At 37.6% G+C, this 18,434-nt stretch overlaps 2 protein-coding genes across 2 annotated transcripts; both read left to right on the top strand.

Moving 5' to 3' along the window:
* The first annotated feature begins 992 nt into the window (after window positions 1–992).
* dusp2 (dual specificity phosphatase 2) lies at window positions 993–3,984 on the top strand. The gene is made up of 4 exons (XM_079382386.1): window positions 993–1,688; window positions 2,220–2,347; window positions 2,455–2,674; window positions 2,762–3,984. Exons 1-4 carry the CDS (start codon window positions 1,295–1,297, stop codon window positions 3,013–3,015), a joined length of 996 nt encoding a protein of 331 aa, XP_079238512.1. The 5' UTR covers window positions 993–1,294; the 3' UTR covers window positions 3,016–3,984.
* A 3,901-nt stretch (window positions 3,985–7,885) lies between these two features.
* adra2b (adrenoceptor alpha 2B) lies at window positions 7,886–12,059 on the top strand. The gene is made up of 2 exons (XM_079382977.1): window positions 7,886–8,150; window positions 9,010–12,059. Exon 2 carries the CDS (start codon window positions 9,029–9,031, stop codon window positions 10,553–10,555), a length of 1,527 nt encoding a protein of 508 aa, XP_079239103.1. The 5' UTR covers window positions 7,886–8,150; window positions 9,010–9,028; the 3' UTR covers window positions 10,556–12,059.
* Window positions 12,060–18,434: the final 6,375 nt, after the last annotated feature.

Here is an 18,434-nt window from a genome sequence, read left to right as displayed (position 1 = left end):
TCATATGTCACATTACTTGTTTGGGGTCTCAGAGACAGCCGATAAAACTAAATTGCTAAAACTGCAATAAAATTGTCTGATATACACTCCTGCTATCTGTTTATTTTAATTTCTTCAATTTTAAAACTTCAATAATATCCACTGCCTTGGTTTTGATGACGTCAGATGAACCTATAAAAAAATCTGAAGGAAAAAAATAGGTAAATTTTAAAATTACTATTATTATTTTTACACCTAAATGCATCACAAATATGCTTACTGCATAAAGAAACCTCTAAGATGTTTATGATGAAGTCAACTAGAAATGTTAACTAGAAAAGATAATATGTCAGATTCACAGTCGCATGATGTGAAAAAAAAATATTTATTTAAATTTTTCTTTGTTTGCAAAGCACTTACTACTTTTTTATATAAATATAGCAATAAATACACTGCATTGTTTGTGTGTTTTTCTTTTTTCTTTTTTTAGCATCTTTTCTGTCTATTTGTCATTTTAACAGTTATTCTCTGCTGGCAGCTTGCATCACCCACTGAAACTGTACACCTGTATGGAAAGCTGCAGCTCGGTGTATTTTACCCACACAAAATGACATAGTACGGTCAAGCATGAAAATACATAATCGCCTTCAGCGCGTGGTTTGATGCTCCTGATTTAATAATGTGACCTTGCCCAAAGCCCTCAAGCCAACCACAAAGGTGTCATATTAGAACGTACTCTAACGTGTGTGTGTGTGTGTGTGTTGTGGTTGTACGGTTCTATGGTACTGCTTAAACTCACGTCACAAAATAAAAAACACGGGTAACCCCAACGACCACGTGCCAGTGGGAAAAGAAGGGTGAGCGAATCAAGAGCCATATATGGAATGTCGGTCTAAGTCCACGGGCCATATATGGTGCTTCCGTGCGTGACGTCTGTTCCTTATGTGGAAAACGAAGGCGTGGCTGTGGCGGAGGAGACGCGATACAAATACTGCTTCCATCCCCGCCTCACTGTAGAATCACATCTGCTGACAAATAAAGGACTTTAAAACTAAGCTTTGACGAAATACCGAGAACGAATATACGAAATTTACATTTAAAGACAAAATTATTCGATGTTCATTTTATAAAGCAATAATACTGTCAAAACACACCAGGCCTAAACGGACAAAAATATTGTTTTGTGTCATCTGTTTTTGTTACTGTTTATAGTTCTTCATTTCTAGTGGACAAAAAAATCCGTTCCAGTATACTGTTGTTGATGCTGTGAAGAATATCCGTTTCTCCTCACGGCTGTTGTTTATCTGGAGAGGTCATGGGTATTGGCGACCCTCTGGAGATCTCAGGCAGTGAGTTGGTTCATATTTTGCGGACTCCCTGTGAGCTCTTCGCGTCTGGGGGATGCATCGTGCTGGACTGCCGGCCGTTCCTCGCCTTCTCCCGAGCGCACATCCTCGAGTCCCGCAACGTTAACTGGAATTCCATGCTGAGACGGAGGTCCAAGAGCTCCGTGGTGTGTCTGGAGTGGCTGGTGGCGGATAAGTCGCTCCTGGCCCAGCTGCGGAACGGGGACTTCTCTCCGGTGGTGGTCCTGGATGACAACAGTCGCTCGATCAGAGATCTGAAGAGCGAGAGTCTGGCCAGTCTCCTCCTCAGTGCCCTTCAGTCAGAGGTCCAGTCTGCCTCGACGCACATTTGCTTCTTACAAGGTAAACTTCACAGAACTAGACACGTTGTCATTGTTTTTTGGGGAATAGCCTACATCAATTCCAAGTTCTAAACTGCTGTATTTTATTTCTTTACACTGCAAAACTTCTTATTTGATTCTCATATATTATCTTATATCAATGAAAGTAATTAGATTGTATAGTTCTATATTTATATCGTTAGTTGGAAAATGTAGCTTATTTGCTGCATAAACAGCTGCTTTATACACTGTAAAAAATTACTTGTCAGGTAACATAAAAATACTTGTCATGTAACACCTGCATCAAACTGTTTTTATTCCAGTATATTATATATATATATATATATATATATATATATTGTTACAAAGGATACTTTTATCTTGTTTTACAGTGCATTTGCACCATAGGTTATTTCTAATAGAAAATGTCATTTTTGCTACACTTGGAGGCTTATTGCAAATTTTTTGAGATGTTTGCTTGCTCTGTTTGTCAAACCCTGTAAAATGAAATGCACAGAATTAACAACAAAATGTTTTCTTTGACCATTTCTAGGTGGATTTGATGGCTTCTTCGCACTTTATCCGGAGCTCTGCTTTAGCCCTCCTGCCATGTGCTCAAATCATCTTGCTCTCAATGATTCAGAGACGGTTTCCGGAAGAAAGACTCCTCTCTATGATCAGGTTAGCTATGTGAAATCTCAAAATCATTATGAATTGTCTAATGAATTTTTATATATTACAATGTGTTTTGAACACACTCATAGATTTTTGTCTTTTGTGATTTCTAGGGTGGTCCAGTTGAAATCCTCCCATTCCTCTTTCTGGGCAGTGCGCTTCACTCCTCCAGACGGGAGACTCTGGAGCGATGTGGGATCACGGCCGTGCTCAATGTATCCTCTTCCTGTCCCAACCTGTTTGAGGAGGAACTTCAGTACAAAACTCTGAAGGTGGAGGACAGTCTGGCCGCAGACATACGCGTCCTCTTTCCAGAGGCCATCCACTTTATTGGTAAGCCTTTACAAAAATACATTTCTGAATCCTTCAGAAATATAATAATGTCCTAAAAACTAACGCACGACTTCATTGCATCTGCAGAATCGATAAAAGAGAATGGTGGTCGAGTGCTGGTCCACTGTCAAGCAGGAATCTCCCGGTCAGCCACCATATGCCTGGCATACCTCATTCACGCCCGACGTGTCAGTCTGGACGAGGCCTTTGACTTCGTAAAGCGCCGCCGACAAGTCATCTCACCCAACTTAGCCTTCATGGGCCAACTTCTTCAGTTCGAGACGGACGTTTTATGCCCCTATACTGTACTAGACAGAGAAAACAGTGGCACTGCGTTTTGAACTTTAATATCTTGAACTGGCTCCACTAACTTTCAGAAACCAGATCTTCTGGCCACAGCTTTGACTTCCAAGACTGTGAATGATCTGCAAAGGTGCTTTCAGGAAATTTTAGTTTGCTATCTATAGGTGTAGTACAAACGAGAGCAATGAGACTCTTAATAAAGGGACCAAATGAGGCATCTCGGCCTTTAAACTGCACCGTTTCATTACTCAACTTGTTTGGGTAATAGATGGCATCAGCTGACTACCTGTTCTCAATTGTTTATGGCAATACAAACTAAACATAGATGAATGGCTTTCGGTGTTTCTGAACAACAACGGAATCTCTGACACACTGCTACACCCAATAGCCCTCGTGGAAAACATAATGATCACATGTCATTGTGACATTGTACTACTGTGATCTTATAATATCGACCCAAGATAACTTTTATATGAGATACTGATGAAACAGACAAACAGCTTACCCAAAAATGGGTAATAAAGCATTTCGCTTTCATTATGGCTTGAGCGGTAATATATGTTTAGGATGTATGTGTGCAGATCATCATAACGTGAAATTGTGTTGCATCAGTCAGTGTTCCATTTGACTGAGGCTGTGACCATATAAGGCTGTGATGTGTGGTTTTTCTTCTGTCTGCTAAATGTCAAGTTTTTCCATGAAGTTACTGTCTAATTGTCAGTCTCAGGTTTTAAAGGGCAAAGACCTGACAAACTGTGATCTTAGCTCATTTTAAAAGCAAGTTGAATTGTGTCATGATAGGCACTAATGCCATTTTGTAATTTATTTAATTTTTATAAAGTCTAATTTTATTTCCTTTCTTTTGGTGAATATTTATTTATATATTTCCATTCAAGCAATGCACTTTAAATGAGATTTGTTTGATAATAAGATCTTTTGTAAGCTATATGTGGTTCACTTGTTTCAATATGTAAATAAAATAATGGATTCATTCTTTTTTAATGCAGATGTCAATGTTGTTGTCTTTGTATCATGTTTTAAATTATTACTCGTTGACAAATTATGGTCCCAATTCTTATTATAGGCCACCTTCCATGTGCTATATTAAAGTCCAAGTAATGAGTTTTTACTTAATATGATAAATATAGTCACAATTAGCCATTATGACAATTGCACATAATTATATTTTATGTTTTAAAATAATTATCTCATGCTTAGCAAGGCTGCGTTTATTTGATCAAAAATACAGTAAAAAGTTACGTTATTAAATTAACTTAACGCAATTTTACATATTGTAAAATATAAAAAATATAATTTATTTCTGTGATGCAAAGCTGAATTTTCGCCATCAACACATGATCCTTCCAAAATCAGTATATGCTGATTTGGTGTTCAAGAAATATTTCTTATTATTTTCATTTGAAAACAATTGTTCTAATTAATGTTTTTGTAACGTTTTGCAACTTTCAGAGCTGCAGTGGTGTCAAACTAATAACATTGTTTCACATTGTTGCAGTAGTCATTGGTATTTACTATCTGGCCTCGCTCCCTGCTGCGGTAATCACTCAGAAGTATTAAGATGGAAATGTAATGCTTTTTGAATTGGCTACGCGATATAAACAGGTGAAATCTTTTACCACAGCGCCATCTACTGACGAAGTAAAAGAAGCTGACTGCACCCGTCAAGCATTGCTACAAGAGACCACAAAGTGGCAGTGTTAGATTACAAATCTGAGTATGAGCAGTTCTATGATGATTATTATGATGATTATTATTTAGATCTTAAATTACACTGTAATTGTTGAATGTATTGAAGGTGAGAAAATACCAGTGAAGAAGTACAGCAAAAAATAGAGGAGTTTGTTTCGTAACTTTGGAGCATTGTGCGGAATTCATCAGCAAATCAGAGATCACCAATCACCAATTGCTGCCTCCAGCCATCAGCATCTACAACTCTTTCATTGTGAGCATGGGCATGGAATTTGTTTAGCTTTCTGCCAAAATTTGATGGAAGTTCTAAACACTTAGGGTGAAGCAGATTGCGGTTGCCCATGTGAGGCAGGTCCTGTGTTGACAGCATTGAAATGGTCATACATTAACTCTCACACATATCCCTCAGAACTCAGAACATCCTGCTCTGCTGTGATGCTATCTGGCAAACATTTTAACTTATTTGCTTACTCAGGCAGTTTTAAAATGAAATTGAAATTGGATCCAGCCTTAACTGCTTCATTTTGTTGGAGCTCCAGTGAGGGCCTCTCAGTATTTCTGAATTATATTTTACCCAGTAAATATTTAGTCCTACACAGTGACTGAAATAATTAACTGTCTCATTCACAAACTTTTCATTTGACACTTCTTATTCTTGACGGCAGCAATTTCTGCCTCTTTTTTGCTTTAAGTACCTAAACAAATAATTTAAATAATGCTTACGACAGTCTATGGGGAATATTGGCAGTCTTGTCAGCTCCGAAGCACTTTGTCAGCTAAGTGAATTTGGAAAAGCTGCATGTTGTCCAGGGTTAATTCTGTTTGTGAACTCTTATGCCTTCGGTTTGCTCATAACAGCAGGAACATCACAGTGGGTTTGTTTTTGTTGTTGGGAATCGAGGTTGCTTCATGATGTGTGTGTGTGTGTGTGTGTGTGTGTGTGTGTGTGTGTGTGTGTGTGTGTGTGTGATGATTAAGTTGCAATTTAGTACATGTAAAATATATTTACAGTAATACTGTATTATATATATTTAGTCTAATATTGTATTAAACACTAGTTAAAATTATAATCAAGTACATTACACTTTAGTATAAGTCAACCCATCAAAATAATACTTTAAACATCTTGATTTAATGTACTTTAAAGTAACACTTAATTTGACATTATTACAAAGTTAACTTTCTAAAAGTGTACTTACAGTATATATATAAAAAATATATGAAGATATTAAGTACTCTTTCTCTCCAGGTTTTATTTCATTAATATTATATAATTTCCCAGCACGGTTGCTTTAATATACTTTTAAGATTTGAAGAACACTGCAATTATACATTCAATACAATTAAGTGCACTTCTTTTTCACAATGGTCGGCAAATTAAACAGCCTATCTAATATCTCAGTCACACTTTCTAAAAGTGTACCTATATATTAAAAACATGAAGACATTAAGTACTCTTTCTCCAGATTTTGTTTTATTAATATCATATAATATGCAAGTACATTTATTTTAATGTACTTTTAAGATTTGAAGAACACTGCAATTATACATTCAATGCAATTAAGCACACTTCTTTTTCACAAGGGTTGGCAAATTAAACAGCCTATCTAATATTTCAGTCTATCACTCCTAAGAAAATGACTTCTCTCCAGAAGGAACATGATGACCCTCTTGAAAGCTATTGGGGGAAAAAGTACAGTAAATGAAATGCAGACATTCATGGAAAAAAAATAATAATCTGACATGCAGCGGAAACTTTAACACCATTAAGATTTATTAGGATACCCACCATTAGGATACAGTCTTTATAGTGGCGTGCAAGGCATAAACGTCCTAGAGTTGGCAGTTTTTTAAACATTTTGGTCCATTGATTTTTTCGGTAAGTTAGCTGAACAACTGGTATGTTATTAAACAACAGTACAATTCATTGAACGGACTGTACTATAACACATGACCTTATTTTAGTTCTTGTAAAAAAATAGGCTAAATATGGTGCTACAAACAATAAGGTCTATAAGACTAGGCTTAACACTTTTGAGTCATGCAGAAGCGTGTTTCAAAAGAAACATGAATGCTGAATAAAGAAAGAATTATTAAATTATCAGACAATATCTGCAAAATTATGGTTAAATATTTTTGCATTTTGTTGTCCATAAGAGGGCAGACCTCACCACAGGTTTATAAATGTACAACATAACTATTCCCTTCTATCTATCTATCTATCTATCTATCTATCTATCTATCTATCTATCTATCTATCTATCTATCTATCTATCTATCTATCTATCTATCTATCTATCTATCTATCTATGTTAAAAACCGTCAAATACATATTTCTGTAAAACCCAGTTCTCCACTGAAGAGCTTTCAGTTCGAAATATTGCTTCGTGCAAATATTATATATATTTTATAATTTTTTTTTTTTTGCGTACTGGAAATGGTGCAACTCATTCGACCCTTTTGACACAACGCCCTGTGTTCCTTACTAAAATCACGACGGTAATACGGGTGATTCAGGAAATAGAAATCCACTGATCCTAATGGATACGCTTGAAGAGGTTCTAAATTGCGTTTGGGTATATGTTGCACTTTCTCATCTGAAGAGAGCATTAAACCACTTGATCTCTATGAAATGAAGCGCGAATACGGTGCGGAGGAAGCGCTCGGCCGTCACGAGTCCATTTACGCACGAGAGCGCAGTCTGTCATTAAAGTTTGAAATGTTTCAAACAGGTCTCTGTTGCTTTTATAGTTTATTTGCTTTTTATTTGTTGCTCTTTGTTGGGTTGGAGGCAATCGGCAGCACTGTCAAATGTAGTTCTGAACAGTTACGCAACTTTAACTAAAAAAAACGACCTTTCATTTTTCATACTTGGTGCTTTACAATACAGTTTGATATGGTTATATATAAAGTAAACTTCTAATATCCAGTCAAATGAATCCTGTACCTACTCTTAATTATGTAAATATCATTATTCAAAATCGTTACCTTTATCCGTTTTGGATACAAGTTGGTGACTTCTCCAAAATGTATTATCTGAATTGCATCCACTACACGCCTGTATTTGTTTTATGTTTGACAATAGAGTGTTAGGATAGGTCAGGATTTTAAGTGGGAGGGAAGAGTTCGCCTCATGACGCCCGTCCTGACATCACTTATACTGGGGTACTGAGGAGAACCGCTGCGTAGATATGGAGCCAGAGCACCGATACTTCAAACTGTCACTGAGGCAATGCGCGAGGCACATAGAAGGCATTCAACTCGCTGATTGAGATACTGTGACTAAAACGGGAGAAACACGGAGGGAGACGGACGAGAAACTGTTTTCAGACACTGTACTTCTTTTTAATGCTTGGACATACCCGACAAATTTCGGCGTGCCTCTGATTCTTTATTAAGCCGACTTTCTCCACTCAGGAATGTAACAACGACACAACTACATCAGACTCCATCATTTATCAGGGTAGTTGTTGCGCTTAAATTCTTTTTGTAAACTTGTGAAAACTGTGAGGGGAAACTGGCACATCGCCGCGCGCTGCTGCGTGCTCTCTGGAGATATATATTTAAAGCCTTGCGCTCCATGGAGGCTTGTGCATCTGGGTAACCTAGATTTAAGCATTCCAATATATTTGTTTTGTAGGCACTTGTTAAGAATTTATAACGTTTTTATTCCTAATTCTGAATTTTAGAATAGCCTATGTAAAATGTTAAAACTGAATAAGTGTTACTCTAATCATTTATAGAAGCACAATATTGCGCTGTTTTTTCATATTGGAAAATAATCGATCTGTGGCACCATAGCTTGTATTTCTGCATTGGTTCTGGGCGTTTTTGTTCGTTTTGTTTTAGTTTTCCCCCTCACATTAGCTGTCGTCTATAAAATAATACTAATAATAATAATAATAATAATAAAACATTCTGAAGTTGATAATTTACCGACAGAGCTGTGAATTGTAGTTTATCGCAACCGTAAATTATAATTAAATAAATGTAATCTATCCGACATTTAATTTATTTGATGCCTGCCTTTTAAATTAAGTTGCATGTTTGCATAATTATTCCAGAACCCAGATGATGCTTATTGCAAGTTTGACGCAAAGAAACAAACTACCAACACTCGACGAGATGTGACATAACAATAGCTGGCAGAATCTTTAGCTCAGTGAACAATGTATTCATTCGTTTATACGTAAGATCGTTGATTTAATTTCAAACAAACATATTTTACTAAATTCTTAGAAGCGAAAAAAAGCAGCTAAAGGAGATTATTCAATTTATTCTGGCCACATTCGGATAACTAATAGAGACGATTATTATTTCAGTTGACGCGCTTTGGCAGTCATGGCAAGCGCGTGCTCTACCGGCACGGGTCTGCATGGCCACAACATCAACAGCACCGGAGGCACGTCTTCACCGACTTGTAACCAGAGCATGATTAAACTCCATCCATACACTCCAGAAGCCACAGCAGCCTTTGCAACAGCCATCACGTTGATGATTATTTTTACAATTGTTGGCAATATTCTGGTCATCATAGCTGTTTTAACCAGCCGCTCGCTTAGAGGGCCCCAGAACCTCTTCTTGGTTTCGCTTGCGGCCGCGGATATTTTGGTGGCCACCCTAATCATCCCATTTTCGCTGGCCAATGAACTGATGGGCTACTGGTATTTCCGCTCCGTATGGTGTGAGATTTACCTGGCGCTGGATGTGTTGTTCTGCACTTCCTCTATAGTACACCTGTGCGCCATCAGTCTAGACCGCTACATGTCTATCTCACGTGCCGTCACATACGGCGCAAAGCGGACGCCCAAACGCATCAAATGTGCCATTTTGGTGGTGTGGCTGATCTCAGCAGTCATCTCCTTCCCACCGCTACTCTCCATGAACAAGAACAAAGGTGGTGCTGATTCAGGTGGGCTGCCACAGTGTCAGCTCAATGATGAGCGCTGGTACATCCTGTACTCTACTATCGGTTCCTTCTTTGCTCCTTGTCTGATTATGATTTTAGTCTACATGCGGATCTACCAAATCGCCAAGCAGCGCACAAGATGTCCACCAGGGGAGCCCCTCAAAGAGGTCCTGGTCAATGCCGCAACCCCTCAGCACAAGGTCCACACGGATGGTCTACAAAACGGAAGAGGAGATGAAACGCCCTCTACCTTGCAGAAAAAACCCAGGCCTCCGACTCTGGCCGTGTCTCAAGTGGAGTCTGCCCAGCAAGCGGCGAGCCCCCCAATCTCCAACAAACATCTGCAACTCCCTTCGGCAACCCTGACGCCGACCACGCCGTGCCCCTCCCCGTCTCCTTCAAATTCATCCGAAATGGCTCCTAATAAACCTAAAGCGGGTAAAAAGGCGAAGAAGATCATGAAACAGCCTGACAATAATAATGGAGAGAGCATGAGCTCTGACTCGGACACCGAGCAAGGTGGAAGGGGGTTAGAGGTCCCTTGCACCCCAGGTGTGACACCAAGTGGCATCCATTCTCCCGCCACCATCCAGAAATACAGAGACATGATCGCCACTGCCAAAGGTGCCAAGCTAGTGACCCAGAAGATGAAGCAAGAAGGAACGCCCAACTCTGCACGGCGCAAAGCCATGGTGAACCGAGAGAAGCGCTTCACCTTTGTCCTGGCGGTGGTAATTGGTGTCTTTGTCATCTGCTGGTTCCCTTTCTTCTTCTCGTACAGCCTACAGGCTGTGTGCCCGGAGACGTGCACCCTGCCAGAGCCGCTCTTTAAGTTCTTCTTCTGGATCGGCTACTGCAACAGCTGCCTTAACCCGGTCATCTACACCATCTTCAACAAAGACTTTCGCAGAGCCTTCAAAAAGATTCTCTGCAAGAACACCAAAGGCACATTCTTCTGAAGCTCCTGAGGTGGATCATCTGCACAGACAACAAATATGCGGTTATTCAGAACACAGACTAAAAGAAGCACAATAACGGTGCTGTTGCGATGTAAACGAAGGGCTTTTTGTGCTGCCCAGTGAACTGAGAATACCATGCTATTCAAATGACTCCAGGTTACCGCCTCAGGCATTGGATTCTTGGTATTTGTGTTATAAAATGGGGCTAATCCAAAAATATTCACAGACTTTGACAAATCATGGCTGAACATAAAAGAACTTACTGGGACTATCGCACACCTGCAAGGACAAGTGACATGGAAGTCAGTTACAAAGTTTATTGTATTTTTTTTCTGTTATCTCGCCTTTCTAAGAACACCAGGCCTTGGAGATACTGCAAACATGGATTTCTCTAAGGATTTCAGAGGTACACCATTCAGAATCTTTACGTACAACTTTTCCATGCTGATTGGTCTACCAATGCCTACACAGCATTACTTCTGAGGAACAAAGACACGAAATACTCCTGTGGAAATCCTTGCCAGGGGCAATGTGTATTAAACGAGCTGACACAAGTTTCTCCAATCGAACATTAAGGCTTCTAGTTACAGATCCCCCCTAGTGTAGGACCACTGGGGACATTTTCTGCCATGCTGTGATGCAGAAAGGCTCTGTGAATACAGAACACCTGTCATGGATGGAAGCCTTTCTGTCTCTTTGCATCTTGGACTGGTTACCAGCAGGCTTTAAGACAACAAAATGTTTATTATGGGAACTTAAGATATGTATTCATATCAAAAGTCATTTTCACTTTTAATATAAGACTTTTTGCATCATCCAAAAAAATGACTTTAGACTTTGGTGACTGTATCAGATGATACAAACACCTCCTGATTTCACTGGAGGTGCTCTTTCTGACTTGGTTCAGCACTTTTCTTGTATAAAAGAACAAATGATCATTTGTTGGTGTACACTGATCTACTGCACCCTAAATGTCTGAGCATTCAGTAGGGTGATACTTTGGGACTAAGGGCTGATAGCAGTGATGCTTTCTATTTCTTTGGTCATTGTCTTTTTGCTATCGATCTCCGTGTGTGTGTGTGTGTGCCGAACAAATGTTGTGAATGGGTTTGTGTTGTGTCTGAATGCAGTGTATGTTTGGAAATGTATGCTGTGTGCGAGAGGGTGTGCGGATGCTGTTGTGTGGAGGTTTCTTTGCGTGTGTGAGTTCCATCCCTCCCCTGATTCCACTGGCACCAATTCAACTATATATGTATGTGCTTGATAAACGTGGCTGGTTCACCATATCTGCCAGTGCTTTTGATTCAGCTACTTCTCGTGCCAATGCTTTTACATGTTTTGCTGCTAAACTCATTTAATATCTTCTTAAACCAGAGTTTATTTAAGAACAATCTTTTTTATTGCAGGTCATTTTGAAACAAATAATTTTGAGACAATTAGGAAATGAGTCAAATTTAAGATGAGAGCTGTAAATTACTATTATGTGAATGATTCTGTATTTATTTATCCTGCTGTTTCCTATTGTCACCCCCCCCCCCCCCCCCCCCCCCCCCCCGTTCTATATATTTTCAATTTTTCCCCAAGGGGAAAACAGACATGAGGAGTTCAGTTTGAGCTACAACACGATTAAAAATCCTTCGACTGTACTTTTTTTTTTTTTTGATGAATTATTTGTATGTGTCAGGACATTGCATTTGGGCTGCATTCTCAAAAGCTTTGCAATTGAATTGCAATGAAGGGATTGCAATGAAGGGATCCTGGTAACTGTATCCATTTTGCCTCCTGGACTCCTCTTTCTTCAGTGTAACGCTGTTGGTTTTCCACTGCTCTTGAAAATAAAACCACTGAGCTGTGTGCCAACTGACTCATTGCTGTCAGAGAATAACTATGGCGCTTTTAGTGCAGATGAACAGATTTTTATCTCGACACACGTCATTGGGACACATTGAAAATTATGCAAAGAAAATGAGGTTTTACACTGTAAGCCCGTACAAGTTGATTGAACTTAAAACATTTATGGAAACTCGTTGCCCTAAAAAAGTTGATTTTGTCTTGTTGAACAAACAAGACATTTCAAGTTCTTTACATTGGAAAGTGTTAGTTCTGTAGGGAGTGAAATTTAAGGTTAAAATGAATGTTCTGTAACTTTAAATAAGACGTAGAGGTAATATCGCGAGAACAGAGATCCGCGATTAGGCTCGCGAGAGATACTAGGCTTGTTTGAGATTTTTTGCACTAAATTTGCACTAAATTTACACTGTTATCCCCAATTACGGGTTAAACATTTCAGAGTGGGATATGGCACAGCTGATTAACCTAATTATGTGTATCCTACTTAAGGGACAGTTTACCCCCCCCCCCCCCAAAAAAAAACCTCTTTGGGTGAACTATACCTTTTTTACATGAAACATATTCCATATAAATATATTACACAATTGTTTGTCACCTTAATGTAAATTTGAATTTCATGTTTAATGATTAGGAAAAGTGTGTACAGCAGATTATTATTCAAAATTAATATGAAACAAAAACACATTTTAAATTAAGAAATTAGCATGCATGTGTGGGCTTTGTTTACTGCACTCCTGAAATAAGACATACCCAGATAAAGATCTCAGATAAAAACACACAAACATGAGGCCTAATTGCAAAACCGTCACATTAGATGTAGCCAATGCATGCATGTATTGATGGATTGACTAATTTATTTAATGGAATAATGTTGTACAAAAATGTAAATGTACAAAATTAACATCAGCATACAATACATAAAGAGAAAATTACAACAAACAGGACTTCAAACCAAGAAAATAAAAATAAAAGGGTAAATAAATAAAGCACATGTCCTAATTACTAATAAATTACTATAGAAAAAGTAAATAGTATTAGGCTATAGCTAATGGACTTCTTAGGATTAAGGGGAAAAAATATCAGATGACATTCGCAGCCAATGAGCATTAAGCTGTGTCGTCAGCAAGTCGTTTCCCATGATGCTTTTGATCAGCGCAGTTGGTGGAGAGTAACTGCGCTCGACTGCAGAATCCGACACGTGCGCCTTGCGCTCGCGAGAGATTTTTGACATACGTCAGCATGACATCAGAGCAAGGCGGACCGCCCTCGGACACATTTCTAACCGGCATGCATCTCGCGCTGATCACCGGTGATCGGTTCTGCGCAGATTTTGCTCATCTCAAACAAGCCTATTAGTTTGGCGAGCAGTTGGTGTGAGCGTTGAGAAAGAGTTGACGCGCACTGTGTAATCGGATGTGGCTAATCCGTGATGTTCACCTCTACTGTTTAATAAACCAAGTGTTATGACTTCCGAGCTCTCTGTCCTCCTTGGAACAAAGCCAAGAACCCGCGAGCCAACGCGCGGTAAGAACTGTGAAGCTGGCATATAGAACCAACGCGCGTTACAGTTCATTGACTATCTGTTACAATAACTCAAATTTACCAGTTAAGGTAACTCAAAACAATAAATTGCACTAAAGTTAACTTTTAGTAGACCAAATTGCATTTTTAATATAACTATTTAATTGGTTTAATATGACTGATTTCTCTGCCGATTTATTATTCTTTAAGTTACAGCTGCACAATAAACAAGGACAAAAATACAAAAAACAAGGATTTTGTTTTATAATTCAGTTTATTTTAATTCATTTTACAAAATCCATTTAACAAATTTCAGGTAACTTTAGGTAAGTTGAGATTTTGTCTAATTAAACAAAGAGAAAATGTATGTGTTTAATGTATTGCTCATTAATCAAGATGCAAGGCATAAGTCAGTCCAAAAACAAGAATGGTCTGAGGGAGGTTCTCTAAACCGTCCTTCCCAAGATTACCCTCTGAGACAATTATTTAAAGGGGCTAGATGGAGGAGAAAGACAGGGAATGTTGTGCAACATCTTCGCTTTTGCGAATTCCAACTGGAACGTTTTGGTGTGACTCCTCATCATCAGAAGCCTGGACATGAAGGAAATTAATAAAACGAATTTTTAGCTAAAAACTATGTTATGACCCCTTTAGTTTACATCATTTATAACAGAAAGAAAAATCAACAATACTTACAAAGCATGCTTTGAAGAACGTCATGAAGTTCTTCAAGGAAGGGTGATCAGGTATTACAGGAATGCCTCTTATTTCCACACTTGATGTCAGTGAGGTCAGAGGTCTGAGGTGGCAGAGACAACATTGTATCAATGAAAAATGAAAGTCACATTTCCATCAATTAATGCTTTTTTCTGTATTACAGGAAAAGTTCACCCAAAATGAAAATTTGCTGTTAATGTACTCACCCTCAAGCCATTTAAAATGTAGGTGACTGAATCCATGGTCATTGGTGATTCATAAAATGGAAGTGAAGGGGTTATATCACTTTGTGAGTAAAAAAAAAAAGCAGATACAGAAAACAGAATTAATACTCCTGGCTCTTGACGATATACTCATATCTTATGAAGCAAAACAATGAGCACATTGTTTGTACATTGACATCATTACTTGTAATCCGTAGCCTTAACATAAACAAAATGTTTAGTCTAGTATGTTTTAACAAGTATCCCCTTTTGCCACAAGCAAATTAACCGCACTTACATTTCCAGATCATCTTTATTTATTTTTTATTTTTTTTAGCTCAGCACTGCACTTCTTGGAATCTGTGGAGTGACAACAATGCACATTAGACTTTTTTTTAACAAGCTGATAAAGCAAATGTCATTAAGATGTGACCTGTTGAGTTATCCATCTTTGTTTTCATGTGGAATGGTCTACAGTAACCTCACTTTCCTTATTCATTTGTATGATTTTACAGATTTTAATGCAAATATTCTAGTATCTAGATGTAGAGAGAGGAAATCTGTATTCAAAAGGGCAGATGTTTTGATGTATTAGAATACGGGATTAATTGGTGCTTTGGCAGATGTATGTTGATATGGTTGGATAAACTCTGTTTCCCTTGAGGTCAATTTGACACCCTCCAATCCTTTTAAAAAAAATAATATTCACCGGCATGATTGCATTAGGAATGGTGATGTTTCTGAACACAATGCATGCATGGGATCGAGGATTAATACTGGTCTGAGTTTAATTCTTAAAATGCAGGTTCAGCGTCTTTGATGTTAATTGTCTTTTTTTTTTTTTTTTATCGACACAGCACTTTAAAAATAGAGGATTAGAAAAGAAAAATGTTAATATTATGTGTAGTTTACAAGATAAGAGGCTCTGAACTCAAACAGGGAAGGAGATTCAGTTCTGGTAATTGTAGGAAGATGCTGCATTTAATAATTAATGAAGTCTCCATGTGAAGCGTGTAAATAATTTTGTATTAATTAGTAGCTGATCCTTTTCCTTAAGCATCTACCTGTAAGGTCATACTCTGGCAGAGCCTCAAATTATTGATTGCTTTGCTTTGACTTGCATGAGAAATTGAACTCATTCATCCACAAATATGGAAACGTTATTCCAGGGAAATGAATATTTCCCCAATGCGTCGGACTGTCTGCTATGTAAATCTTTCAATTAAAAAAATACAAGATGTTGGCAAAATTCTGAACCCCCCCCCCCCCCCCCCCCCCCCCACTTCAGACAGAGTCCGAATCCAGTTAATGCAGGAACAGAAAAGTTTGGGAAAATTTGAGACCTACTTTTTAAACAACTGAATGTAATTAGTGGTTGAGTATGTGGCTGGCAGTGTGGGGTAGAAGACATTCTCAATTTGCAAAACAAAGTAAATAAGCTATATTTAGTCTCTGGATCCAAATATATATCTGGAACAATGAACTTGATGGTCATGCAACAGAATCTTATGTCTGATATGAAGTATAAGATAATTTCCCAAAGTTTTTAGAGTTTTGTTTGTGATATTTAAGACTATAATAATAATAATAATAATTATACAGTATCTAATGGATAATGTATATCCAGCTGGCGATCAGGACCCAACCAAAGCAATCAATCAAATAATCAGGTTTCAATAGCACACTTTCTGGGGAAAACCGGCATGATGCTGCAAAGAAATCACCACCAATTAGGGAATTGAAACAAGCAAGTTGCACCAAAATAACTATTTAATGCCCACTTACTCCAATGAAGCATTGTAAACTGCGCAATTGAGCCAGTCTCTCTATGCTCTAAAACTACTTAAATATTTTAAGCCATTTTAAAATAACAAATACATGATTGGAACAACATCAGGGTGAGTAAATGATGGCAGAATTTTCATTTTCTTGTACCTTTATGTTTTTGACTGATTTTTAAAAATTTTCGCTTCAGAATTTGTGATTTACCATGTAGCTGGTTAGTTTGATTTGTGGTTTATAACTCTTTATGGAAGACTTTTTATAAAAAAATCCTTATGAGAAAAATCAATGGGGAAAAGTACGAGTTTCACTCTATAAATATGACAAGAAATATCACCCAAGCAAGCATGTTGTTTCAAATTATCAGCATGGCAGTAGGACATATTAGACACAATATTGTCTATTGTTGCTAAATCAAGTAAAATAGTTCCACATGCAGCCACAGAAGAACTTTAATAAATAAGATAAGTGTTTTTGAATGAATCTTTTGATTTAATGATTAACTCAATTAAAAAGAGAGCATCTAAATTCAAAATAGCATACTCATTTACTACTTCTAATATAGCAGAAATAGCAATAGCAGTATGTTTGTATGCTATTAAGAATCGTCTCATAATTAGTTTTATTCCTGTTGTTTTAAAAAATGCATTGAATGAATGACTTAATAATTACTCGCTCATAAAGGCAGCCACTTGTCGGCACTTACTATACTGAAACCTTCAGGAAGGTCACAGTTTGTTATATATATTTAATGTATGAAGCATTAAGAAATGTCATGAACCAACATTTTCTCTAAAAGATACAATTTGTTAGGATTATCTCATGTCCTTCACTGACCAACTGTCAATGTTTTGAGTGTAGAGAAGACAAGTTCAAAAAGTTCAACAAGTTAAACTTCCTCTTAGGAAGTGTTCCTTATTACTCTCTGCAAATGACTTTCCACTGTACTAATCTTAAAACATACCATTAAAAAAAATAATAATAATAATAACATTAAATTTACCCATGCACATATATCTCATAAAACCCATAGAGCTGTCTTTAAATGTCAGTATAATTCTGTAAACAAGAGATAATCCATTTAGCATTTAACAGTTTGACCATTTTGTTTCAGAAATGTCTTGAGTCTGATATGACAGCTCTGGCATGTCCTTTCTCCTCCAGTCTTACCCCTGACCCAAATTCGCATCCATGGAATTTCTATAATGTTCATGTATTTGGGTGAGCAAACTATTACAGTACATTTGAAAATGGATTAGCAGGACCATGGCTGGGAATGGATGGGAGGAGGAGGGTTGTTTTTTGGCATAGACAATCAAACAGGAAATACAAAGTGTGTTCAGTCACAGCCTTATCACGTACCACATCTCATCATGTCTAACAACTGTATCATAATCCACTGAGGATAGGTCTTTTAGGACAGCACTCAGCCTCAGTGGTGTCTTTGCTATCTGAGAGAAAAGCTATGGGATTTTGTTTTTTAATTCTGTTGTCATTTCAATGTACAAGAACATAAAAAGTAAGGAAAGAATATAGAATAGGGGAATAGAATCAAATGAACTTATTTTTAATTTAATTATAATGTATTAGCTGTGGTTACAATTATTCATGAGATTGTACAATGTATTATAAAGTGCAGTAATGCATTAAAACTACTTTTATACTGCATTATACATAAAGGCTTTAAGTAAAGTGTTACCCAATATTTAATTAAAATTGCTTGACTGTTTATTATTAATATAGCCAAAAAAAATTATTTTGCTAAACCAGTCATGTGGTGCGACCAAGCAGAAACAAGAGTAAAA

The sequence above is a fragment of the Barbus barbus genome (genome assembly GCF_936440315.1).
Source record: "Barbus barbus genome assembly, chromosome: 28".
NCBI classification, from domain to species: domain Eukaryota; kingdom Metazoa; phylum Chordata; class Actinopteri; order Cypriniformes; family Cyprinidae; genus Barbus; species Barbus barbus.
This window is presented reverse-complemented; position numbering and strand designations above follow the sequence as displayed.

Bases quoted from the DNA above. Each gene is read 5' to 3' on its own strand.
- adra2b (XM_079382977.1), top strand. From the start codon at position 9,029: ATGGCAAGCGCGTGCTCTACCGGCACGGGTCTGCATGGCCACAACATC.
- dusp2 (XM_079382386.1), top strand. From the start codon at position 1,295: ATGGGTATTGGCGACCCTCTGGAGATCTCAGGCAGTGAGTTGGTTCAT. The intron at 1,689-2,219 runs GTAAACTTCACA...GACCATTTCTAG, and splicing joins GCACATTTGCTTCTTACAAG to GTGGATTTGATGGCTTCTTC. The intron at 2,348-2,454 runs GTTAGCTATGTG...TGTGATTTCTAG, and splicing joins AGACTCCTCTCTATGATCAG to GGTGGTCCAGTTGAAATCCT.